The 27,978-nt window shown below is 44.7% G+C and overlaps 1 protein-coding gene across 10 annotated transcripts in view; it reads right to left on the bottom strand.

Annotated features, from left to right (window-relative positions):
• Positions 1-27,978, bottom strand: part of LPP (LIM domain containing preferred translocation partner in lipoma) — a 387,571-nt gene that overhangs the window by 73,977 nt on the left and 285,616 nt on the right. For all 10 annotated transcript variants that reach the window (XM_080603962.1, XM_080603958.1, XM_080603966.1 and 7 more), the window contains one exon: positions 11,562-11,685. In XM_080603962.1, the coding sequence (XP_080460088.1) occupies positions 11,562-11,685 (124 nt within the window). The remainder of the gene's footprint in view (positions 1-11,561; positions 11,686-27,978) is intronic.

The raw sequence follows: 27,978 nt of genomic DNA, 5'->3' as shown, positions 1-27,978 counted from the left end.
TTTCACTCCTCACTTGGTATCCTCATGGCTTTGCACAATGAGACTGAAGGAGTTTAAATGACAAGCTTTCACTAGGAGCTGCCCATATGACTGACATAGCCCCTCCTGGCTCTCCTCAGATCCTCTTCTGAAGGAGGGGTGCTGTAGAGATAGCAATGCACCAGCTGTGCACATCTGCAGTGCATGTGCTTCATTTTCTTCACCTTTTGAATTACACATGAGAAAAAAACGTGCAAATAATTCTGATCGTTAAGCAACCTCCCTGTTTCACTTGCCTCCTCTCCTTGTGGCCTTGCCTGGACATTGAGCATACATAGTCTAGGAGGTTATGGCTGTTGCAGCATCAGTAGTGGCTAGTTAGGAATTACACAAGCACAGTGCACTGAAGCCTGTGTTTTGGCATTTTATCTTTAGGAGAAGCCATTACTTTTGACATACACAGCCAAATAACGGAATGTTTAAAAATAGCCCAACTCACTTCCACATCCATTCTTACTGTAGCCATAGCCTTCTCAGTCCTGTCCCAATCTCCAAACTTTCCTCTCTGCTTCATATGTGCATGTCAGACTTGCCAATACTGGAGAGATATTCACACTTCACAAGGCTCTGTAGGCACCAAAAGCTGGATCAGTTGATGTGAGATGTTGCGATGGAGAATGGGAAAGAGGGGAATGCCATTAGAATCCAAGGTCCACGCAGCATCCTGCACTATATATACACACGCCATACGTATGCCTTTTAGGATTCTCACTACTTCCAGCCACAGGAAAGAAATGAGAAGCAGCTGCCCAGCTTGTGGACGTGACAACGAGAACATGTGACCAGAATTAGCTCCACGCTGGCAATGACGATTGCTAGGACTTTCCGGTCCAGAAGAGCTGGCTGCACGTGACAGTGCACTGCAGAGCATAAGTGACCTACAAGAGCATCCCTTCCAAATGTCTCCGTCTAGGAAAGCTTAGCTGGACACAGTTTCTTAGGTCACGTGATGACACACAATCCCTGAGATAAAAAGAGGTGGAAAGTCAGTATTGTCATGCCCCAGCCAACCATCAACTCAAGAGTAAAGTCAAGATAGAAGTCATCTGGCTTCCTGCAGGTTTTTTGGAAGCCAGCAGCTGAACTCACCTGGCTTTTAGAGCATGCAGATAATAAGGAAATAATGGCATTTAAAAAAAGCTGTTTTTTTCAGAGTATAATTTTAAATGACAAAAAAAAACAACAACAAAACCAACCAAACTCCCCACAAAGACTTTCCCCACTCCCTCCCCACCCTCATATGGGTGCGCATCATCTGTTTGGTCTACCCCAACAGAGCAGACAGAAATCAGAACATGCACTTAGTAGATAGAAAGTTATTAACCTCTCAAGATACTGTCTGGAATCAGAATTTGTTGAGTAAATTGCATATTAAGCTGAATACTGCTGCTAACTGAATACAGCCTGATTCAGAGCTTTAAACAAATAACTTTGCGTGGCTGGAGCAGTGATTTGGAAGGACCTATGAGAGAAAACCATTCATATTCCAAGTCCAGGTGCCGGTCTTTAGCTGTGGAGGGTGTCTTACACTTTGGATGATGGTTGCACCCCTCTAAAATCTCCACAAATGTGTCTGTTATTGCCAGGGTGTTTTACTGAACCACTGTGCTCAATGGGGAGACTCATTTCCTCAGCTTCTCAAACCCATACACTAAGCTGTGCTGTCCCCTTTTTACCCTGGTCCTGGTGCTGTGAACATCCTTTTTTCAGGGGTTAAGCTCTCACTCTTAGCTCATACCCCCAGAAGTAACTATTCCTACATCTCTGTGCATGCCTGGGAAGGCACAAAAGAAAAAAAAAAAAAAAGAAAAATTAATGCAAATAAGCAAGTTCATAAAATAAAGTTTTTATAGCTTTTTTTTTTCTTTTCCCTTATAAAGAGAGCATAAAAGAGGTATCAGGTGTGGTCTCCTATCTCTAGTTTACACTTATAGTGATCCTATAGCTATTTAAGTTTTCCATTTCCCTCAGTAGGACTGGCTCAGGCGAGGCCATGGGACAGGCACAGTGGTTTGCCACACTGATAAAAACTGCGCTGGCACAGTCCAGGCAGGTGACATCTGACAGCAAGTTTCACAAGTCACAATGGGTTTACCCTCGGCTGTTGGTAGCGTCCCAAATGTCTGCAAGGGCTGGCTGCTCATGATTTCCCTGTCAGTTTGCGATGACAGTCTCCTGACTTCTGAGCACAGGCTGTGACCTAGGGTTGTAGCCAGAGACACAAAAACTGTGTTCATGTCCAAGATGACATGACGAACAGCAAGGTGCGTCTGCAGACATGAAAACAGCGCAGCCCACTAAAAGCAGCAGGAAAGTTTGGCTACTTCTGCTTCTTTTCAGTCTTCCAACACTCCCCTACCTCTTTGCACCACTGAGAAACACTCTGTATTGATTATGCTGACACTGACAGCAGAGTTGGAATTTTCTTTTCTTTTTTTTTTTTTTCTTTTCACATCTGAGATGAGAAAGTGGGTTATGATTCATCTCACACAATCTGAGTCAAAGTGATTCCTTGAAAAATAAAGAAGAGAAAAAAACCACACAAATAGTTTTGATGCATTTCTATCAGAAGAGAGCAGGCTGGAGAAGAGCGCTCAGCACACGAGAGAACCCTGCTTAATTCTCTTTCACCACATTTCACTCAGATAAAATCAGGCCTTCCCCCCCCAGCTAAACTTCAAGTGACACTCAAAACACCCCCAAAAGTTACTGGCAAGACACTAACCACCATATCAAAAATGATAGCATGAGGCAAACGCCACCAGAAGAAGAAATAATAAATGCCACACCATGCCCCCGCCCACCCCCATGGGATGCTGCTTGCTAGACTGGAAAGTAACAGATTACTACGGTGAATTATCAATTTTCATAATAGCCATGAACTATCTAAATGCTAAAGTGCGATAGCATTAGTGGGTACATTATATTAACAGCAGTTAAGATTACCAAGTGTGGTCCTGGAGCGCTTTTTTTCCCCTTTCTTATTTTCGCAGCCGTGTTATTAACCCTGGAAAATAGGGCCTGTGATCTAAATGCTGGGAAGAGCCTTCAGAGAGTTGTGATTTCTCATCAGACAAGGCTCACAAGCCCATTTGGTTGCTTTTCACATATAATAGGAGTGAGGCCGTGGCTGTGGGTAAGGCACGGGACTTGGAGGAATTCTCGGCTCAATTCCCACTCTGCTACTGTTTCTCTGCGTGACTGTGTGTGACTCAGCTCAGCTCAGCTCAGCCAGTCAGCCCCTCATTTGTGAATTAAGGACAATAATAATTTCCTGGTCCTTGCTGTATTTTGAGCTTGGAAGCTCAGAGGGATGCATACTGTTTCCTCCTTCATGGTTAATTTGCACATAGTGCAGCACGACTGCAGTCTCGCTAGCAGGCCTCAGATATCGCTGCAGTAAAAAAAAAAAAAAAAAAAGCCACGAAATAACATGGAAGCAATGGCAAATTTACTGCAACCAGCTTCAAACAATAGGTGAGCTGTTTTCAGTTGTAAAAAAGCAACAACAAGAAAGGTTCTTCTGTGCCAGGTCATGTGCATAACTAACTCTAAACAAAGAAAAATGAAACTGTTTTCATGTCGCTGGAACAAAGAGTTGGCCAAGACTGCATGGTTGGAAGCGTGGTTTCTAACCCCAGCTCCAAAACTGGCTGCCTTAATATCTCTAAACAACTCAGCCTTAAGTTATTACCAAAAAAAAAAAAAAGAAAAAGAATTTTGTGGCTTAAAACACTCCAAACCACTATCTGAAGTGAAAATTATTTCTATAAAACTACAATCCAGAGAAACATTCTCACTCCTTCATAGACATACAAACATACAGCCCCTTTTAAAATACCTGTCAGTGAGAATTTAGTGATTATGGAATCCTGGGTGGAAAATCCTGGTTTCACTTGTCTCCATACAACAGATCAAAGAGGAGGAGAGGGAGAACAAACCTCCATCCCACCTGCTCCTAGGCTAACAGTCTGCCTTCAGCTTCTGGCCTCCTCGTGGAGATTCCCAACGAGGGGTCCTCCGGGTGCCACGATTTATGTTTTTGGTGAGGTGATGACGTACCCACAGAGAACCCCCCTGAGACCAGCCAGCTCATTTCATATGGGGCAGGAAGCAGCCATAAGGTAGGTCACACTTTCGGTTCTTAATGACCTGAGTTAGCTACGGACTAATGACCTGCAGACGAAGTCTTCATGGCTCATTGTCAGTTCTTCAGCCATTTCAGTCCACATACAGTTCAGTTTGAGCATGTAAGTTTATCATGGAACAAGCTGGATTCTCTTTCAACTGCTTCTCAGTTCGAGATAGAAAGGTTTACTTTGTTTGCAAATACGAGCTATTAACTTTTGGGGGTTTGAGTATTAGCCTCATCTTTGGCCAAAGTCTTTTCAGAAGGAGACTGAGCTTTGCTATCCATTTGGTACAGCATCTAGCACAGTAAGGGCCCTGTTGCAACATAAGAAATGACTTCCAACTTCACAGAATATGTTTTTTCATGGATATGTTCATTTTTAAACATGCTGAAGAAATCTTGTATAACACTGCTGTACTTTGGAAAGACATTTCACTATCATGTTTCACCCCTCTTTGAAGACACCAGGAAATTGTCAGCTTTCATTTTCTGACTGTTGCTTCAAAAATAATTCCATTCACGACCTGAAACCCACCTTTGTTTCACAGCACATAGGTGATCATCAAAATCCCTTTGCTAAAATGCTAGCTTGGTACTCTGCACTTATTCTCCATTAAATGACTTCTGCATCAAATCAGTGCTATTTAAAAGTAAAAAATATGTCTAGATTGACTGCCAGCAATTCAAGCTAAACGAGGGACTTAAAAACACCAAGGTTGTCATGCTGCCTTTTACCTGCTTCAGCTGGCATTTTATCACCTACAGCAACAACGGGTAATTTTATTTTTGACGCAAGATTTAGACCACATCTGTGAAGCAGTGCTGGTCTCTGAAGTGACTGTACTTCAGAAACACTCATGATGCAAAGTCTCGTCCACTCCTGGGTGGATATGAAAAGAAAGAAGGGAACACGAGGCTCCTGCCTCATGGCACATGTGGGTAGCAGGTGCTCAAGGCTCACAGGAGTGCAGCCTCTCCTCAATCCTGACCGCTACATCTGCTCGATCTACATTAAAGGACATACGCTCAAGACTTTACAAGACTAAGATCCCTAGCATAAAAAGATATGGGTGCTCGGCTTTCCAAAACATTGTTCCCACAACTACTCCAGAGTAGGATGTGGACTGCATCACTAGCAGGAACGATCAAACTTTTGCACGCTTTTGAATGCTGAAAAACAACTTAAGTCAGTTCACAGGCTCTGCATCCATGTTTTCTCATGCCTTACTCATGGCTGGAGATAAATGCATGCAGACATGGTATGCTTTGCTCTCCAGCCACTCATGGGGCTCCTCTTTTTCACTCCGCACTTAGGAACTGCGGGCCAACTGTAATCATTGAGACTACCTGCATAAATTCACTCTCAAACACCTACCTGCACTTGCTATTCCAGCAGTCACAGGACTCCCTGAAATAAAGTCAGATGCGGGTGGCAAGCACTGACAGAAGTGAGACTGAAGAAACAGGCTCTGAAAGCCATTTACCAGGGTAATTAAAGCCCCTGGGGAGCAGAGGGAGGATGTCTCCCCTTGCGGCAGGCCACAAGAGGGCAGCTGGATGCTGATGGTACTGCACCACGACCTACCCGAGCGCAGGCTGCTCCCAGACACTATAGCTTGAGCGTAAATACTAGAATATGGCTTGAGCATAAAAGACAATAACTTGAACTACAGTGGAGGAAAGGGTCCCCATTATATGTATGCTTTTCCTGCTTTTGTGAGTGGTTACATAACAGAAAATGACTGTCGGCTCATCAGTTGTTGAAAATCTAACCTACTATTTTCTGACCCAGATGTTGTTCAGATGAGGATGTATGCTCTCTTGCACCAGAAACCCTGCCTTTAAACAAAAGACATGATGACGCATCATGTTACATGGCAAAATTACAATGCAATTATGCTCTTTTAATAATAGTTGCATCTCTTAATAATAACCTTTTCAGAAGAACCTGGCAAAATACATCGACTTTCATTTTCCTTTTCTGGTGGGAATTCAGATGAAACTAAGAGGCTACCTGAGCAGGCCGAAAGTGATGTCTTGCAGAAATACCGAGTGAAGACAAAAATGTGATGCAGACCACGTATGGTTTAGAGACACTAGAACTGTTTAGCCCACAGAGCTATGTCAGGAAACAAATATATGATGAACTGAAGGAAGCCATACCTGCACAATCTCTAGTGAGCCTCCTCATCTCCAGCTTCTGTGAAGCCATCACAGTCTTTCCCATACCTACCTTGGTCTGCTACCTGTTAACTTGTGTCCCATACCTTACTTGGTCTGTTACCTGCTAACCTGTGTCCTGCTCCTCAAGCAGCAAAATGAGGGGACACCATTCTGACATCAGCCATTCTGACATCACACTTAGCGCAGGCGCAAAGCCAGTAGGTGGAAAGGTTGACAGAACAGTGACAGGTTCAATCCTGGTGGCACTTACCGTTCTTTACTGTGACAGTGCATCTCAAAGAACTGCTGGAGATGAAGGCTTCTCCATGGGGGATATTCACCGAGCTGCTGCTGTGAATCAGCTCCTGTCTGAAGGACTATGCACATTAAGTGCACTGAAAATTGGGTGAAAGGGCAAAAATGGAGTCTGCAAAGGTAAACTGATCTGCTACAGGTCTCACAAGAGGTCAGGATGAGAATCAGGAAAGGAAACCAAGCATCCTGCTTGCTAGCCTTGCTCCTCACCATGTTCTGCACCACCCCTACCATTGCTGAAGTCAGGACGTAATGTAAATATGAAAGAAGAAAACTGTACCTCCAGAACTGTTAGCTCTGAGACAAATCGAAGTCCCTTTATTGCACGAATTGAGTATTTTCAACAGGGCCATCTCAATATCTCTCTTCTCCCCATGTGCATCCCTACACTACCTTGGAACTACAAGAGGAGACTGCCGTGTTATCAACTACATAAACTGGTGGCTACTTTGGTAGCTCTGAGTGCTTACGGTAAAATGCCAGTGAAAGTTTCTTCCCACCAGTTAGGGTAACTCCTCCGTTGTGGGGAGTGACTCAGCTGGGACATAGTCCAGAAGGCAACAGGAGATGAGGGGCCCCGATGGCAATTTTCCAGTCTTAATCAGCACTGACTGCAGGGCGATAGAGACTGATAAGCTGCCAGAAGTCATTTCTTTCTATGAGATTTGAAACGGTGGTCCAGAACAGTTGTGATCTTTGTGTGTGTGTGTGTTTTAACAAATGCAAAATCAGGGGCTGTAGTTGCCCACGGTGGCCAACAAAATACTTTGACAGTTTCATCCTAATCTCCTGTAAATCGCCGTTTCTCCTCTTCCACCCTTATTCAATTTCCACTCCACACAGTATTCTATTTTTCCTTCAACATGCCTATCTGTAATCATGCATTTAGCAACAGGAAGGGCTGTGACAGAGAGAAAGCATCCTTACAGCACAGTGCATAACACGTGGGAATCCTTTCTAATAAAAAGGGATTTGATTAAAGACTGCCAACTACCACAGATCAGCAACTGAATCAGCAGTAAAGAGTAGCCTAGACTTAGGAGACTTCAATTTGCTGATCTGCCAAGGACTTCTGAGGAAAAGTCACTCCATAAGTCATTCTGTAACCTACAAGAGGGTAGAAGGTGATATAGACCAAAGATCAGAGCTCTTAGATGTAGTATAGTAGAGTGGGCTTTCAACAAAACGGAGGAAGGCAGAATAACCAGCATGCATGTTTAACTCCTAAAATATATATTTTTTAAATTATGTTACTCAGTTATGATACTTCTGTGCTTAAACCTTGCCTTGTCAGTGGCAGCTAGAGGATTTCCCAGTGAGTAGATCGTGGTGGGGCCCTACGTCTAGGCAACAAGCAGCTGCAAACTGTGATCTTGCTGTTCCCAAGTGTGCCTACAGCACGCTGCTTTCTGGTTTACCACGCACCCTGGCTCCTCAGGAATGCAGCGTGAACCCTGCCATGGTGCCAGCTGTGTGTGCTTTGGTCAGCGATCGCTGGCTAGAGCAGTTTCCCCGTCTCTGAAACCACCTTCAGTAATTTGCACCCAGGGAAGCTACTGAGAGGTGCTGCGGTGAGCACAGACGTGATGGAAGTGCGGGTTGTCCTGCTCCTGAGCTCAGCTCACCCAGTCTCCAGCAGCACCAGCTGGTATTTCCAGGGCAACGAGCCTTTAGTGGCTCCTACTCCTCTTCCCTCCCCAGGAGCCCCCACTCTGCCCACGCTGAAACAAAACAGCTTGATTGCAAACCAGAGATACAGAAAGTGAAATTGCAGAAGGAAGATAGTTATAGAAAAGACCCCAGAGTGCTGACGGGCCAAGTAAAATGACCTTTCTCCAGCCTGACAGTTCAAATGTAATTATTCCAACAAATTATTTTCATGACTTAATATAACGCCTTGCAGCTTTCTAGCAAGGTTAATTAGATTCCTCAATTCAAAACCTATCTGTTCTTAACCAACTTTTAATATGCTGAAATCCAGTTTTCTAAATTCAAACTAATAAAAGTGATTAGCTGACAGCTATCTGGTATGCTACAATTACCATGGCATTTAGACCTCAGGCAGAAGATATTTAATGCAAATCAGAGTCAATGTCTCTGCCCATTTGTCCCTTTTCTGATAATTGTATCAATGTGCCATATGAATCTTGTACAATCCACGCTACCATGCTAAACAAATAAAGAACAAAGGCAGAGATACTGGTTTAGACAGTTAACCAAAGTTGAAAGACTCTTTTTTTCCTCCCACACTTAATTTCTTCCTTCCGCATGAGCATGAAGTTGTGGAAAGGCACTAGGCTGACAGCTCAAGTAGATGGGTATTTAGCTCTGACATAGCCAGAATTAGTACAGAACTCCTGGCCCGCACTGCCATATCAAAAAGCCTCAACCATTGTGATCCCAGAGACCATTTTCCCCTGAGAGTAGCTTGGGCTGGCACAAACCTAAGAGGATGAGGGCAGACCACCTCTTTGATTTTATCCAACCATAAAAAGCAGTTGTGCCCCAGGACTGCTGGTTTTGTTTTGCGTTTTTCTTGGTAGGTATATAATTAGTTGTGGCTATGCTTCCCAAATTGCTGCATGGGGCACAGCATGCTTAGAGAGCTGACGAGGAGTTCAGCCTGACATGCAGTTCATCTGCACATCAAAAATGCCAAGGCTGGAAACCGTTTCAGAGATGACCTTCAGTGGCATAGATTTAATGCAATTAGATCAGTCAGGTGCAGCTTGTAATTAAGCATCACCTGCCCAAGATAAGGACTAAGGTTGTTGGGTTTTCATCTTCCAGCTTGCATCATGAATCACTCTTTGACCATGCTACTGCTTGTAACAACAGCACTCTTAACATTTCTGAATGATGTGGAAGCTTCTTTCCATCTCCTGTTCTCCTGCAGAATTAAGAGCTATTGGCATGGCATTGGTCTGACCTCCCATCTGATAGCTAAATTGATGACCTAACATTGAGAGACTTTATGTTCCAACCCTCTGAGCTATGCATCCTTTTTGGAAGAAAAAGCTTTGATGTACCACACTCCCAAACGGAGCAGAGCCATCTTAGTGATACATTATTAGTCTGCAAAACCCTAGCATTTTAGCTTCATAAATACAAGTGCTAAACAAAACTAAAGCTCCACTTCAGGAAGCAATTTCTGAGCTGTGAGGAAAATTAATCACAAGAACAGCTTATCAGGGTAGGTGGTTGACTCACCATTGCTTGAAGTCTTTAAGATAAGATTAGATTTTTTTTTTTTAATTTTTTTTAAAGTCATGATTCAATCAAGCTTTCTGGGAGAAACTGAGACTAGGACATTGGGCTGTATAATGGCAAGGTCCTTTCTGACCTTGGATCCTGTGAGTCTTCAAATTCTTTGTTCAACTTGACTACTTTCTTAGGCTATAGGAAGAGTGGGGTGGGCTTCAGTCCGGCTCCTGCCACTTATGGTTCTGCATTAAGAAAATGACTGTAATCAAATCTCATGCTTTACAGCCTCAGCCATTTGCCTGAAGGGAGCAGGAAAAAGGTTTCTCCTTTTTGCCTGCCCACGCTAATAGCTAAATACATGTTATGTTTGTTTGGTTGCCGTTTCCCTTTTAAAACATCAGAGAGTGAATGCAAACGGGTATGGGGCAGAGACGAAGTCAAATGCAGCAACACAGAAAATGCTCTCTGGTTATCCTCCTTTCAGTAAGTTGTTCTCGCTTACATCTCAGATCCGTGCTTCTCATCAGCCGATGTTTACAGAGAGGACATTTTGGCTGTGAGGGTGGAGGCCATGGAAAGCAGAGGGTACTGATGGAGCACAGGGACTGATACCTACTGCATCTCACAGGGCAATATTTATCTGATGAGAACATCTTGACCTTCTCATGTAATCAGATCCTTGTCACTGCCAGATCCTGTTTATTAGCTAAACCTTGGTCCTACCTATTTTTCGATTACACAAAACCACTGAAGTTTCTTTAAGCCAGAAATGCTTTTGTCCAACCAAAATCTATAACCAATAGACCTATGGGGCAATCTAAATGAAATTTTTCAGAATTGCTGAAATAAAGGAAGGCAGAGAAGACGAAATGAATGGCCTCCCCTAGCATTTAACTCTACAAACTAAAGCAGTTTGTTTCCTAACAATTCTATCACCCAAGCCTGTAAGAAACTAAACACACAGGCAAGATGTATCAAATATGCCCAAGTCTCTTGACTTTAATGCAGAGTTCAGCCTGTACCACCTGTGTTTCATGTAGAAGTAAGATATGTATTTTATCCCTATAGATGTCTGAGATAATTCAGTTATACAGCATTTCAAAAGGAAATCAACTGCTTATCATTTTGCCAGGCAAGGAGGATGACATGGTTATACTCAATCGGTTATACTCAATCAGTTCAGATTTGTCTTCCTCATATTTGCTGGACCCAGTTCTGGGCTAACGGGTGTCCATATAAAACTAACTCGATTGACTCAAACTGGGTTTCCTTTTAATCTATGCCAGCACAGAGAAAATGAAAATCCATGCCTCAGAAGCAGAACGCATTTACATTGCCAGGCTTTCTGCAGATGAAATGAGAAGGGAGGAGTGGGGCAGGTGGGCAGTACAGCACGCAGCACCTGAATTCAGCCTGGTAATACAGAAGCTGGGTACAGGTGGTGTCAAAATGAACCAGGCATTAAAAAATTCCACTTTATAACCAGGAAGACTGTAAACATACAGCAAGCGAGCATGAGATTTATGCTGAAATTACAGAGGAATTCCTATGGATGATTACACTTCCAGCCCAAGCATGGAAAGCAAATCTATCAATAGGAATGTCACTACATTAATAGTGCAGCTGTCAGGCTTTCCCGTTACCAAACCTGGTAAATACTGAAAGGGGCTATGGACAGGCTGATTCAACGTGGCATAGCACTGCTCACCAAAGTAGTCATCAGAGGGAGGATTCTCCATGTCATACAGCATTTTCTTGGTCAGATGTTCCAGCTCATCCTCAGGCCTGAAGGCAGGAGTGCTTGATGCGGGTCCAGAGCTTGGATACCCACCCTAAAAAAAACAGAGAACAAACAGTCTGTGATGTGGTATAACAGAATTCCCCTACAGTAAAAGGGTCTATTGACTGTTCAGTGTTGAACTTCATTCTTTGTCTTTTTGCTTTTTTTAAAACCCAAGGGATTCATACAAGTAAACATCCCATTTAATGTAATGAAAATGGACTCCTAACACATCCAGTGAAGTGCTATATATCCTATTAGAATGAGAAGTACTCTGTGCCTCATAATTAGGTGTCTGCTGGGTAGCACATAGCAATAAATAAAGAAGAAAATTATTCCAAGGATAACTTGATACAAACATTTTCCAACGCTGAAAAAGACTTTGGAAGCTTTTCAGTTTGGATTTGGCAAAAGCTTCCATCATTTAACAATGCAATAGAAGAGATGCTAGAACAATCATTCCTACAGTGGTGGAGTATATAGACAAAGACAGATAATTCCAAGCTGCTAGTTATGTTCTCTTCTTGTTTGTTTTGACACAAATCCCGCTGTTAACATTAGTGAGAGCAGGAGCTAGTCCACAGATTTTTAGTACTGGGGATACAAAGGTTTTAGTACGTGCTTAAAAATTGAGACCTCTTGGCCTTCATGTACTAACAGCTGGCATTAAATATTTAAAGTCTGTCTCAGTGAGTCTTCTCCCTGGAAAACAGCAGAAGTACAGGCATATTTTGAGAAGCACAGAAATAGTCGCATGCCTAAGAGTTTCTTAGAAGAAGCTAAGTTTGGTGTCTGCAGCGAGAAACTCGGTCATTTCAGGATTAAAAAATGCTGACAGGAGCTTTCCTCGTGTGCACTGCTTTCTTGAAAGAGTTGCATGGGAAAACTAACTTATTTATGAAATGCAGTACTCAGTACAGGAAGTTATTTAATTGATCAATTGCTCTCTTCATCAAAGATTGGACCTTATATATGAAACTTCTGAACACCAGCCTATAAGGAAGCACTTTTCATGTTCTTTACCTATTTACATGGGGAGAAAATGTAAGATTGAAAGAGAAACAATACATCGGCCACCTCCATCTAGCTTATACAGACTACACCTGAAATGACAAATCCTTATTGAGCCAGTCATGTTCAACAAGAACAGCAGCCTTAAAGCACTGCAAGAGAATTACCTAAATGTTTTCATGCTTTTTTCTTTCAGGCAAGAAAGAGATTTCAAATGAGACATCAATCCATGCAGAGGTCTCCAAACAGCGCTTAGCAATAATATTTCAATCATCCACTCCAAGAAACCAAACACTTGCACGTTCCTGACCTTGTCGTATTTATTTTTCTAGGGCCCGTGCTAAACTGCACGCCATCACTCACCCCCCTTTGCTTGTTGACCTGACCTACCTCGCATGTGCTGCACCCAGGAGTGCAGTAGCATGACTGCACTTCTTGGAAGTGCTGGATTTGCTGTGCACACACAATAGGACAGCTGTACCTGCTGCCTGCCCATCTCTTGCTAACGGAGCAGCATTGCACAAAGGAGATGAGTGGCACGGTCCCCTGGAACAAAGGGCACCTGGAAAAAGCCCCAGGCTGGATGAATGTCCCTGTAAGGCTGTGCAAGGTCTATCTGCCATGCGTCCAGCATCCATGACTGAGAATACAGATTGAACTGACCGTACATTTAGGTTTTCCCAGGGACGTTTTATTTTTCTGCTGAAGACTTTTTCCTGAGCAATACTCAAGGATTTTGTACCCTAGTCCAGGATTTCTAGATGCCTAGCAGTTGTTCTGAGTAAGCTGTTGAACATCTGGAAATCCTGAATGTCCACACATAGCTCCATAAACTCTATTGTACAAATGCAACCATGCTGTGTTTGGGTTACCACAACTTTTTTTTTTTTTTTTTTCATACGGGGAGACATGCCTGTATGATGCACAGGGTTTGCACTTGCTTTCAAAGTCATGTAAGTGCCACCTTGGTGGGATATATCATTTTGGTGTGGATAAGGCCATGCGCATGACTAAGTTTCAGAGCCAGGTACTTGACCCAGCATACCCAGATGCCCTTGGCCAGTGTTTTGTGACTGTTTTTAGAAGGCTAGTTAACAACTGTTTCATTAGAAATAATAAATAACATAACCCTGAAAAAAAGGGTTTATTAATAAGCCAATTAAGGCTGCCAAATATAAAGCATTTCATCTTGGAAGAACAGCATTTTTTTCCTTTGCTCTCTTGTTCCTAAGAGCTGATCATGAATCTTGCTTGAACATATATTTTAACACAGCAAGTGCAGCCAAGGATTTATTAGCTTGAGAAATCAATCTGGCAACTGAGCATCTTAAAATATTATTCCATCCTCTTTCAGTTTCCGTGCAGAAAGGAATGACCATTGCCACCCCGTTGACTGGGACTTCTTCCCTTTTCACAGAGAGGATGGTTTGCCCAAGCTGATGATGGCTCCCGCCCCTCTCTCTTCCCTGTTAGCGATCACCAGCGTGGCATGAACACGTGCAAGCACCACGCTCCAGCCTCTTCTGCTGGGCTCCGTCCACACAGCATCTAAAACATTGCTTTTACCCTCAGGCCTGATAACATAAATGGACCAAAACAGAAGGCATGAGCTGCCGTCTGTTCACAGAAAGGGAAGCAAGATGCGTGGAGCTGAAGTGATTTGCCACACGCAGGCTCTGAGGCAAAAACAAATCCATGCTCAGGGTGCTGCAAGTCCTATCCCCATGTCTCCAGCCGCAGAGTACTTGGGCCAGACTCAATGTTGTAGACATGCTCGGGCTGTTCTCCAACCCAAGGCCACCCCACACGCAGACACCATCAGCACGTGCCTCCTGGCCCTGGTGCCAGCCAGGCTTTGGTGGGACACCCGCGGCAGGCGATGTGTGACCCCTCTCCCTCTCCTTCACACCGGCTTCCCACTTCTCTGGATCAGGGAGCCCATTCCTGTCTGCTTCAGTAGGGGCTCGGGCTGTGCCATTTAAATTGAAAGACCCAAACCTGCAGATTTGCAGACCTGTCTGACTTTCACTGGTTTTGGAGACCACATAGTATCACACACACAATAAATAGGCTGCTCTCGTATTTTATCTACATTGCACTTTCCCAAACTGGGCAGATTTCTTATCCAGTATCCACGATCAGCAAAAATACCAAATATGAACCACAATGTTAGAAAACAGTTCAACTTATTTTGATTAAAATGCTATGCTTTTTTGACCAACATTTAAGCAGTGCCAGGCACATCTTTTTTCTCCTAGCATGGCACACGCTGACTATATGCCTCCAGGAAAATGCACTTTATGCATATGAACATGCTGTTGAGTTTGCTGGGACATGCACGCACACAAACAGAGAGAGAAAAGTGTATCCTTAGTCGATCTAGAGTGCTTGTTTCAGCAAAACAATTTCCTTCCTCCTCCTTTGTTAGGTCAGGGTACAAATATAACTCTGGCTTTCCTTACAAAACAGAGCTATGTTGTTTATTAAACTTCCTCTATTTTTTCCTGATCTGTGCCATGATCAAGGCTGTCTAGAAATCCAATTTACTGTCTAATCTAGCACAGTTATCTTCATGCATTTTCTTTTCTCCACGACGCCTCGATGCACACACTAATGGACACTGCCTGAGCTACAGAGAGCTGTGGCCCGTGCCGAATGGCAACCTGGCCTTCCAGACCCTCCGAGCATCACTCTGGCTAATCCCAGCAACATCATAGATGATAAACTGGCCCACAAAATAGAAAAGAGCCATGGTCTGCAAGCAGGGACCATACTTTGGGAGCAGGAGCACCCGAGTTTAATCTTCACTATTGCCATCAAATACAGAGCAACCTTGGGGAAGAGCGTGACAATTGTGGTTGCCTTTGCAGATGCAAATGTATTCATGAGTAAACACTGTCCTGCGTGCTTAATTAATGGTATGCCTAGGAAAATGCCAGCATCCCTAGGGTTAAACCCCATGGCAGAAAATATCTCCTGCTACAAATGAAAGGAAGTGAGTTAATCGCTTGTGCCACTCCAAGCGCTGCAACAACATCTGGCTCATCTTCCTCATTAAAGTTCAGTTCCTAAAAAGCCAGGTCAAAAGAAGCAGTCGCATGGAATGGCTGCACGATTATTTTGGTACATGGAGTTTACATTTGCTTCAGCACTTCTCTGGCTTGTGCTCTGTACACCAGACCTCACTGGTAATCAGTTGTCTGGTGCTCTGCTGCCCAGAAAAGGGAGCTCTGGAGGCAGTGCGTTGCATGCTCCAACACAAACCTTCCCCACCTGCACATGAAGGTCTACCCGAATGGGTAAAAATCACAACACAAGATCTACAAAGACATCTGAAGATCACGCTGTCATGAATGCGCCATCACTCAGAGTACACTGTATGTGGTCATTTTTCTTGTCCATTTGCAAATGCTGTAGAAGAAGTTTCTTCTCTCTGAGAGAAAATAACTTCAATTATGTGTTCCCAATTACAGAAACGTGGAAATTATCTTCTTTTCAGAAGGTAGAATTAGCCCAATTTGGAATTGAAAAGCAGCCAGAAACATCTCTCACTGATACTTACTTTCCTTTTCATTTTTTTTCTTTTTGTTCATCTGCATGAAGTTAGCACTTTCCTTTCACTTCACTCACCAAAACTGATCATCAGTTAAATAAACAGTTAAATAACATCTCAGCACATTTTTTGTTCAATGGCCTGACAAAGACCATGCTTTTTCATTTAAGTTATTGACTGTCCAAAACAATCGCAAACTTTCAGACCAAAAAATTCAGCATGGTGCCACATCTCTCATGAGCTGAACTCCCAAAGAAATATCAAGATTGCCTGCAGCTGTAATTCAGTCTGTAATTAAGGCCAACTGAACCCTCTTACAGAGGAGATGCACTGGAAAAAAATATTTTAATTCTTGATTTATTTTCCCAGTGAAAAGTCACAGCTGTCCAAGTACATACACATTCCTGAAAAGACGACTCTGCCTAGATTTCTGCCGCATGCACACTCCTGGGTTTACTTCTTCTTGAAGAACAATTTGTCGCATCCCTTTGAAGAAGGTGCCCTGTACGAGGGGATACCCACCAACCTCCTGAGACCTCCTGCCCATGCTAGTGGCCTGAAAACACAAGTTTTTGGGCAGACAGAAGAGAGGTCTCCCTCGGGTTGAGCCGGAACGGGGCAAGCCCTCGGTCCCCTCGCAGGCCATGTGCCTTGCCACTGCTTCCCGAAGCAAACCAGGAATCCAGAACGGGCAGCTCTGGCAGCAGAGCCCTCATTTATTAAACACTGGCATGCTTTGAAATAGGACAGTTTTGTAACTACTCCAAAGCTCTAGAGGATATTTTTCTTTATTTTTAAACTTCATTATTGTAACTCTATCCTCACTTAGTTATTCACGCACATTCCTGTCCTATTCAAATCCTGCTAAGCTTCTAGTTTCAAAAATCTCTTGTGACAGTGTTACACAAAATATGGGTAATAATAATATAAATGAATTCTTTCTGTCTGTTTTAACTTGGTCAGCCTGTGATTCTGGCCAAATGTCTCTTTTTCCTACACTTTGAAACAGGGATGTGGACAGGTGGAAGGGGAGGCATCTTGTCTGATAGTTTTAAAAGCCAGATGATAGAGCCAGAATGCAAAAACATTAAATAGCTGAGAAGTTCCCAAGCCTTATGAAAATTAAACTGCCTATTTTGACTACCTGGAATCCAGCTTTTAGCTCACGGTTATGAAAACCAAGTCTTGGCCTCTGTGCATCGATACTAAATTCAACAGAATCACCCTAAATAAACCTCAGTTACCCTGTAAGATGGGTCTAACGATATTTCTCCATTAATTAATCAGTGCCTACAAAGCTCTCCAAGCTTCTATGATGCAAGCAACTATACAGAGACTGCTTTATTAATCATCAAGCACGGTAATAAACAAGCATGACTGTTTTGTCCTTGGATTGTTTGCATTCTATTATATGCAAACAGACTAAACAGCTTTTCTTGCTATTCTTCACGTTCTCACTTATGTTTTGAATGGGGAAGGGCTGGTTGTTTCTGCTAGGTGTTAGCGAAGTTGGATAATCTGTAAACACCGCTGGCTGGTGCTTGCTTCTGCGCTGAGCACGATTTTGTTAAATGACAGCTTCCACTTCTGCTGTGGAGGGTCATTGTTCCTGCTGGACACTGCGGTTTGTTTACAATACCCGGGGTTAACAGGAGATGAGCTAGGCTTTTATGGAGCAACATTGGCTGTTTCTAATTAGGAAATGCAAAACAAACAAATCTCCAAGTAATGCGTCTTTGACATGTGATAACATGGAAACAGCAGATTTAAACTACATTTCAAATAAGAACACCTATACAGCACTACATGTTAATGTCCCATTGCTGCTTAAATGTATATACAGAAACAAGTGCAGCAGTGCCTGATCTTGCCTGGGGCCTCCTGGCTCTATCATTACACAAATACGCTTTACCTGTCAAGGCTTATCTCATACAGAAAGGGGAGCGGGCTATTTTGTTTCATGTTTTCCTATTAACCCTACTTACTTGGGTGGTAGACATTTTAGTAGCCAGGAATTCAAGGCACAAGCTGGATAATACTATTGAGAGGGGGAATGAAGCATCACTGCTATGTCAGTATATGGATAAGTAAACTGCATTGTTTTGGCCCTATGTTTTTGGCTGTAAGACCTTATTCTGCTTCATAAAATTAGATCAGGAAGTCCTATGTTTACTCTTTTATTTGTTTCAAGATAGAAAGCTTTATTCTGCTCTAGCTGCTTGCCTTGCCACGTCTTTGGGCTCAGTCATGTACTCTCTCATTCCCACAAATCATCACCAGCGGTAAAGACCCTATAGCCTGCTTATCGACTCCCCTTCTCTTGATGTCATAACAATGTAAGCTTCCAGTGGTTGCCTTTAAAACATTAATTAATTAAGCATTGTATTTACTGCTATCAGCAGCTCAAAATATGCATTTCACAGCAGGAGCCATAAGCATCCATAGCAGATGACAGTCTCAAAGCCTTGGTCCCAAGCTGCATAGGGAAGTGCTGTAGATGGGCTTGAATTAATTTCTTGTCATTTTGGCTATATATCTCGGGGTACATAGTGCCATCTAGGGCTTCTTATCTGGGGAGATGATGTACAGAACATTGTTGTAAATCCACGCTAGCACTACTGAAAGACATAGGGCTGTGGGGGTCTCTGGTCACAGCGGCTGGCACCCTGTAGTGGCTCATGGTCTCCCAACCAACCAAGCCACATCCCTATCTCATAGGTCAAGCACAAGGACACACCTGGTGAAAACGAGAATGCTCCAAAATTTGTAATGATGAAAAGAGACGTGTTTACTCACACCGAACACAATTAGCCCAAACAATTCATCACCACAATAAAACCACTTTAGAAAAGGACTCTCCTTCCAAACCCCATCCTTCCAGAAGCATCCCTAACCCACAAGGAAATAACTGAGCTTTGCTCTTTCTGAAGTTTTTCTTTGTAAAGCACTTCACCAAGGCAGAGCTCAACCATTCTCGCAGACGATGGGAAACGACACGACGGGCGTGCGTACACACACCTCGGGTGCAGTGCCCTCCCTGGTGGACCACAGCGACGAGGGAGCTCACCGCCATTCACCAGGCGGTGACGGGGGTTTGGCAGGGTGTTTGTGCAAGGAGCACCACCTGCCCTGCGGTTCAGGTTCGTCGCCCGCTGAAAAAATACGCTCTCCCAGCTGCAGTGCCTTATCAGGTAACAAAACCAGAAGTGCTGGGGCATCACTTGTTTCAAAAGAAAAATAAATCTCACCATTTTAATGGTACTAATTTTGCATGTGAAACTTGCATTCATACTGTATTAACAGTTTAAATATAGCTTTCTTGCCAGATGCCTGAATATGCTAGAAAAGATACTTAAAATATGCAAATGGGTTTCTGTTTTAATAAACAAAGAAACTTAAAATCACATCACTTTCCATCATCAAGACAGGTTTCAATCTAAGTTTTTTTCATGTGAAAACTATAACAGCAAACAAATGGTTAACCAAATGTGTTTAACCCACTATCTGCAGTCTCACTTTTAGTCAACTGTGACACGGGCCATTACACTTCCCAGGACGCCAGTGACTTAAATGAAGACTACACATTTTGCTTAACATTGAAAGACTATATATTTATATATATATATATAAATTACAGTAAGAAAAAAAGCTTCTCAGACTGGAGCGGGCACTTGGTTCAGCATCCACAGGATTGGAGGGCAGGATTCCTGAATTTTATCCTCAGCAATATGCTTAACCAGTCTGATCCTGCACCCTGCTGTTTTAAATGGTCTTCAGAATGCTTGGCTGTCTCAAGAGAGTTTGAGAGCCTCAGTGAACTCATGATTACAAAATGCTTTGAGATCCTTGAATGAAAGATGCTGAATGAGTACAAATTATAACTATTATTAATTATCTTTGGTTGCCAAGTTGTGCCTCCTTCCACTCAATGTGTCTACGTTTTGTCTTGTAAGATTATAATGTCTTCAGAAGAAACACTGCTCTCCCAACATGCCCCTCAGCTGCCCAGGAGGTGTCTTGTTATATAAATAAAAGCTGTAAGAATAATATTAGCTAAAACAATAGCGTGGCAAAAGCAAATTATATTCCTGCAGCACTCAGAAATGTCTTCCTTTTCTCAGGACAGGAAGATTTCTCTGTTTTACTCATGTTCTGATCCCAAAATCATCTCTTCTCTGTCCCTCATGTGCAGCTGCTTTCTCCCTAAGAGCTTTGCTGTTTTTCTTTAAGGTTTGCACAGACCCCATCTCTTGAAGTGGTTACTGCATGGTCCGAAGCCCTTTTAACAACACGAGTATGAGTTCCTTTGGAAAGCAGATGGGGAGCTCCGAAGACGTCAGAGAGCGTAAGCACTGAGTACGAGTCTTCATTTGACTTTCAGCCTCCCAGGTGACTGAGTCAAGGGAGAGAAGGCAGAAACGTAACAGACTGTCCAGACAGCTGGATTCTGCCCAAGCCATATAACTGCCTGGCTCCTCAGCCAAGCCACACTTCAAAGGTGACCAAATACATCCAAATTGATACCTTTTCTAGTGATGCAAGAGAAAAGAGAATTTGCAAATAGTAATGAGAAGACAGACTGCTATTCTTCAAAGTCAAAGGACAGCTCATTTGCTTGCACCTCAAGACGTTGCGGTGAAAGATCATGGAGAAGAGTATTAAAAGGGCAGTGACACAGCTCAAGACAATATGTAAAGCAGTAAAGATCAGAATTCATTCCCTAATTTCTGCCTCAATTAGAGTGTCTCTATATTTTATCCCATCTACGTGGATGGTTGGATGGTTTTGTTGCTGAATTGCTTTATACTGAAGCTTTATTGCATTTAGAACAATTAATTCTTCTCGTGAAGAGCCCTCTCCAGGTACCTCTAGGTTGCCTGAATCCCAGCTCAGCCATCTAACATCCCATCAAGTACCACTTGCAATGACCATCTGCAATTTAATTCAAGCAGAACAATCTCCCTGGACGTGAGCGGTAACTCGCAGCAGCTCCCATACACCACTTCTACCAGCAAGCCCTGGCCTCTCTGCATCTCCAGCCCCAGCTCTGACAATGGCCTTTTAACAAAATTACCCGACTGCAGTTGATCTTAATGACCGGTCATTAAAAACTTTTCAAAGATCTCTCTCCCTTTTGATGAAACAGGGGTGTCCATCAAAAGTGGACAGTTTGCTTGTAGACAAAATGCTTTTTGCCTGTTACAGCCCAGGAAAGTGTTCAGCAGCAATCTCGTGGTGCAGCCCGCATCCGCGAGGCATTAGATGTACTTGCAGATGCTTCTGTAATGCCGAGCGCTATCAGGCAGAGGATACGACACATTAGCAGTAAGGGAAAAGGTGGTGAAACTAAACAGTCCCATCAGGAGCAGAGGGAGTAATGCACAAGAAAGGAAGCAGGAGAGAGTGAAAGGCTGCAGTCCCCAGTGAGTTTCATCTCAATAGCCTGAGCACTGCTGCTCTAGAAGGGACTTGTATATGATGTTTTACTATCAATTACCCCAGGATAATCAGAAATAATATTTTCAGAACAAAGCAGTGCCAAATTCTATACTGCGCTTGGCGAAAAGGCCAGGGCAAATGCCTGTCATCTAGATGATCATTTATTTCATCCAATGTACTTATGAAAATGATCCCTCATTTGGCTCACAGCAGTAGAAATTTCTCAACAAAGTCATAATTCTCCTGTAATACAGTCCAGGGCAGTTAAGTATTACTCAGATAAAAGCTTCAAGTCTCCCTTGAAACACTGCCCCTGCTTAGGAATTTCCCACAATCAGTGGGAGGTGGGAGCCGAGCAAAGGGCAGCAAGAGACGAGGAATGATTTTCCCTTGGAAGGAACCACGGGCTGAGGACCCAGCACGTCCCACCTGGTGGTCAAATTGTGCCAGGGAGGCAAAGAAGCAGAGTTTATAGGCTACCGAAAAATGCTGCAGGAAGCTTCACTGTGGGTATTAAATATTCAAGGGGTCTTTGCAACGTGCAGGCACAGGGGTGAAGATCGGAGATGGCTGTGCTGTTGCGGTGATCCTGCTTGCAGAGAGAGAAGGAGACGGCCCTTGGAGAACAGCTGCAGGAACAGTGAGGTCAAGGTCAGAGATAGAATGAGGGCACTGGCAACATGGGGAAAGAGCCAGCGGAAGGAGCAAAACAACCTTTTCCAATGCAAAAATAACAATTAAAAAAGGAAGAACTACAAAGGCAAGAGAGAAGTGTTGGCAAAAAGAGGAAGGGCACTCTGAAGGCAGTGTGCAGTAGGGGATTTGAGACAGACCCCAGCGTTGGAGGAGAGGATGTGACGAGGCAGAGAGGAAGGAGAATAAAGTGCAACACGGCTAGGAGCTTCCAGAGCTGGCAAGAGCCCATGGAGAGCCAGCTGTGTGCACCCTGTGCATGAAGGAGAGTGGCTGAGGGAGGACCAATGTGCAATGGAGCAGTACGAAATAGAAGGATGTACTACCAGCATCCTCAGAACAGGGAGCAGGCAGGAAAGCAAGAACAAATGTGAGGTATCAGCATCAGCTATTTTACTGAATCAGCTCCCCCGTATAAGACCTATCCAACGCTAACCAAAAAACGACCAGTTTCAGACTATGGGATTGGTCAGATGCTTCTGGATACATGCACAGCAGGACACCTGCAGGCTCACTTCACTCCCCCAGTGAAGGGTTATGCGGCGTTCAAAGGGCACAGGTTCCCCTTTGGTTCCCCCGCTGCACCTACTGCGTGATCCCACATCCACCAGGGGCACATTTTTCAAACGCAAAACTACTTTGTGGTCACAGTGCTCCAGATGATAAGAGCATAGGTGCTTTTTCTGTGGTGACTCTGCTGTGTCCTGCAGAAGTACCTCTGACCTCCAAGCCAGATCAGGTTTGGAATGAAGAGCACGGGGTCCTAGACCAGTGCTAGGAGCCAGAAGTGGATGCAAGGCTTCCTGGATTCAGAGCCATTCTGCTCCTTTCCCTGGTCCCCTGCTTTTCCACTGGCCTCTTAAAAAAAAAAACAAGACCTTGGCAGCCACACAGGCTGTGCACTAAGGGAGGGAACGTGAATTTCCCCAGCTGCAGCCTCCAAGACCACTGCCAGCCCGGGGGCACAGCCACTGCTCTGACTTGGAGACCTCACGATCTGCGCTGTTCAAGGCATGAAATGCTTGAAGAAATTTGCCCAGCTCAGAAGGCCACGCTCGAGCTGTATTTCTGTGCTGTCTTTTCTGCCAGGCTGGGACTGACTTTGAGGAGGTCAGGAAGAGCCTGATGACTCAATAAATAAGAAACACTTGGGAGAGTGAGCAGAACTGACAGCTCAACAAGATCCATGTTTAGCTGTCAAAACATTCCTCCATGTACAGAGACGCAGCGAAGAAGGCTATCCACATAGCTCCTGGGCTAGAGACGAACTTATCCCGCTAATTGGCCAAGCAGTACTTCGTGCAGGATGGGGCGCACTGGAGGAGGCGGTGGCATGTGCAATTTCAGCTGAGGAGGCCGAGGGCTGTGGCAGGACACAGCGTCGTGCCTGGACCACTTTGATGTATTTAAAAGCTCGCTTTGTCCGCGAAACGTTTTCATGTCCTGTTCAACCACAACAACAGCAGCAGCCCCCTTCTGTTTTTTAATGATTAAGCAGCTCGCAGGTTGACTGAGCAAAGGCTGAAGGGGAAGAACAAAAAGATAAATATAATTCTGCTTGCAGAATTTACTTGTAGAGGATGGGCTAGACTTTCAGACAGTGCAAATCAGTCGCTCTAGGGAACTCGCTGATTTACACAGCAGCGGAGGGTCTAGCTCAGTGTGCCAAAGTGAGCAATGTACTCAGGTGTACATAGGCTGGTCGAGAGGCACTATTTGAGTCAACGAGGTCAACGCAGGGAGAAAACCGGCTCCCAGTCTGCCAGACCAAAAGCAAGCACTGCAGACTTAGACCCCACTCTCTCTGGGGATATGGGTGATTGAAACCTGCTTCCTTGCAGGTGACACTCTAGGGCTTACTTAGCTAAAGTCCCTTGTGCTAACTGTGGTGCCCCTCTCAGTCTGGCTTTCATGAACTACCACTACCACTTCTCAGATCAGACCAAGCTGGTCTTCAGGGCTTCTTCTCTCCTTGCTCCATTTGAGGAGCCAGTTTCCCCTTGGAGCAGCCCTCACAGCAAGCGTGCCTCATCCACCTTCCTTCTCACCTACCTTCGTTTCCAAGGGTAGCATATTATAAAAAAAAAAAAAAAGCAGATTTCAAAAGCTTATCTATAAAAATGCCGTGAACCTCAAACTCTTTGCAGACACCTCCCTCTTCCCCCCAAAACTACGTAATCTGCTGTCCATGTTCCCTTCCTGCCCCCCTGCATTTGTTTTACACTATTAAACAGGGGACTCACGCCCCTCCTTGTGCTGGACACGTATTTGACAATCACCCAGGCATTTTGAGGGGGTTTGCAGTGTGGAGGAGGAGAAACAGCGAGGACAGCAAAGTGCTGGAAGACATTGCCTTGGGAGAAGCTGTAATTTCCGTGACAGAGGCTTTTCTGAGTAGGAACAAATATTTCCGAAGAATGGCTTAGGCAGAGTTGATCCTGTGTCTGAGCAGCAGACAGATCTTCGAGTGAGTTCCAGCCTTATTGTTTATGCTTCTGTGATTGTGATAACGGTTGTGACAGATTCTGCAACGGAGCTGAGCAAAGCCAGCTGAAGGCCCTATGGATCATCTTCAGGGCTGAAGCTGCTTACAGGAAAGGAAGCTCATGTGTGAAGTGGCTTTATGGTTTTGTTCCAGACTCTAAATCAAGGAAACTTTGCTCAGAAGTGGTATGACAAAGAAGCTGGGTCCTAAACAGGCACAGAGACTGCCCTCCTTTTACCGTCTCCAAAACATTGCGTCTCCAGCTTAGACTTCAGGTACAAAAGGTTGCTGGAATTCAGAGGACCCACTGTGTGGGCTGTAAATACTTGTGTTCGACAAATGAAAGGTTTGTCTTGTCCAGGTTCCTGGGAATGCTCACCTGGCACTCGGTGCTGAATCTCCACTAAAGCCTCAGAGGGTGCAGTGAGCCTGGCCAGGAAGCATGCGGTAAATGAGCACGAGCGCCCCAGACAGCAGAACGCTCCGCGTGCCTCTCGTGCAAAGACCCACGTGTGTCTGCAGCAGCTGGCAGGAAAGGGAGTTACTCCAGAAACATCCATGCGAGCCCATCCCTGTGATGCCACCTTACAGGGAAAAGGAACGGCAGGGGAGCTATCTCATCTACTCATCGCAACATCTTTAAGCCACAAGATGGTATTTACTAGCCGGCACCAGACAACATTCAAGCAAGAACAGAAAGTCACTTTCCCAGCCCTCCCTGTGAATTGCTCCCATCTGTGCAAGAGAGCAATCCAAAAGTCCTTATGCCCATGACAGCGCCGCAATCACACGCTTCGGTTTCTAAACCCAAAATAGCGCGAGCCAGACCCCGGCGAGGCTGGTACATCGCATGCAGCTGCGCTGATAAAGAGGAGACGTCGCGAGCGGCTCTCGGGGCCGCGGGTTGCTAGGGAACGTGGCGAAGCCCCGGCAGATTTCGCTGCCACTTGCTGGCTCTTTCCCCTCTTCCCACCTCGCTCGCGCTGCGCCAGCTTCTTCGCCCCGCGAGCGCCGTTCCTCCCGGCTGGAGTGCGCAAAAACAAATCTGCCGGCAACAATGGAGCGCGATTGCTCGGCGCGTGGTTCCCCAGGAAAGAAAGCTCGCTGGCCTTTCATTTTCAAAGGCAGCCAGATGATGGGCTGGGGAGAAACACTTTCGCCATTTTCTCTCCGTCGCGGTATTTCGTTCAACCCGCGCCATGAGGAAGGGTGGGTGGCAAGGCCGGGTGGTGCAAGGCAGCGGGCTGACTTCGTGGGGGCCGTGCCGGCATGGAGGCAGCGATGCGGTGCTGTGCCCTCCGTCCCCCTGCTGCTGCCCAAACGTGCTGCTCTTTGGGAAGCTGCTGCAGGAGCCAGCGCAGCTCGCACCGCTGCACCTCGTTAGCAAGGGCGTATGTGCAAGAGGTGGGCTGCTGGAGAACCAGGAGAGCAGGAAAGGAAAACCTCTGCCTTCCCCTAAAAGCGCTGCGGTAAGGAGAGACCGGTGACCAAGGTGGAAGCGAGAAGCTTTCCAGTATTAATCAATCTTTAAACAATTTGACTGAATGATTAGGAAATGCAGTGCTCCCTACTGAGGCATTAGGGATTTATATTTACGTGTCGCTTATTTCTTTCCACCCCATGGTATTTTTAGCTCCCGGTTGATGTCAGGCCGGCGGTGGCTGCTGCCGGATCGATGAGGCTCTCCCACGATGGCAGCTGGGTGAGGGATGGCAGTCGGGAGCGGGATCTTGCTCGCCCCGGGATGCTGCCTGTCTCTGCACTGCATGCAAGGTGAAGCAGCGGCTGCTTCCCCAGCCTCACCTGCACGCCGAGGCTGCAGGCCTGGTCAAATGCCCTTCAGTACCAACGGGGACTTAATTAAACTCTGAAGGCAGCAGACACTTAACAAGCCCATACACCTCCAAGAAATAACAAGAGAGAACAGATCTGGAACTGACTTAGATTGCTTCACAAACTTCTTTGTCCCACGAAGGAGGAAAACACGGTATATGTTTGAGGACCTATTAAATGCAGTTAATTCTGGAGAATGAGGAAGTAGCATTTCATTTTCCTAGTAATTGCACAGCACAAGTCTTGTGTGTCCACAGTGCTTGTACTCACCATACCCTCTAGGCAAGGGGAAACTCATATAATCTCCAGGGCAGAGCAGATCTGTGGCTTCCACCTACTCTAGGCTCCTGTCTTTAAGAGGGACCATCACCTTGATGATGTACTGTACAAAATACATGCAGCACAAAACAATAAAATACGAAATAGTGTGTCAAAAGCCTAACTTCCTCCCTGAGTCCAGGTAATTTGCAATTAGGCTGCTTAGGGATAGGAGGATTTATGTTTCGTCTCAAAACCAGAGATCTTATGCAGTGTGACAGCACACATTCTTCTTCCTTGACAAGCCAGGCAAGGGTTGTCAAGGTCTCATCTTGAACTTTGCTCAGCAGCCCGGCAGCAGCATGCCAATACGCAAATACCCTCCACGGATTCATGTTCTGCATCACGTGTTGTGCTCTACACAAACAAGGATGATTCTCACTTTATGAGGGAATACAAAAAGTTGCGTGCAAGTGTATGTCAATACAGCAGCATTCCTACAGAGAACTTGCCTGCACTGCTTCATCATCCTCCAGCAAGCCAGTGGCATGGCCTTAAAAATGTGAGGCAGTGCCAGCATCTCCTTCCTGGTCTATTTGTGCTAACAACACTAACCCACCTTCATTTCCCCTTTAGTCTACACTTCAAAAATGATATTCATCTGCAGAGACATGCTAGGTTGATACATGCCAGGCGCAATTTATTCCTCAGCTCAAGCCATATGGTTCTAATAATAGTGGCTAATAAAGGAAGAGTGTGTTTTCACCTGTAATTTTTCAAATCCCATCAAAAAGTGGTGCACCACAGAACGCAGCAGACTGCAGCACAGCACATGTGCTCAGTCACATTCTGCACTGCTCTGCACTTACTCTGCTAATGGCTCTTAATTAATATGCACAACCAACTCAGCATCAAGGGCAAAGAGAAAGCGGTGCAGCTTTGTGTTTGCAGAAATTGCACCTTAAATTAAAACAAACAAACAAAGCAACTGCAAGTTTATTAAAAGTGATTTTTGGGATCTGAGCCCTGTAGCAGACCTTGGAAATAACCAGCAACAAAAGACATCGAGTTAT

The sequence above is a fragment of the Anser brachyrhynchus genome (assembly GCF_964034855.1).
Source record: "Anser brachyrhynchus genome assembly, chromosome: 9".
NCBI classification, from domain to species: Eukaryota; Metazoa; Chordata; class Aves; order Anseriformes; family Anatidae; genus Anser; species Anser brachyrhynchus.
The sequence above is the reverse complement of the archived record's forward strand: the minus strand, read 5'-3'. Positions and strand labels throughout refer to the sequence as shown.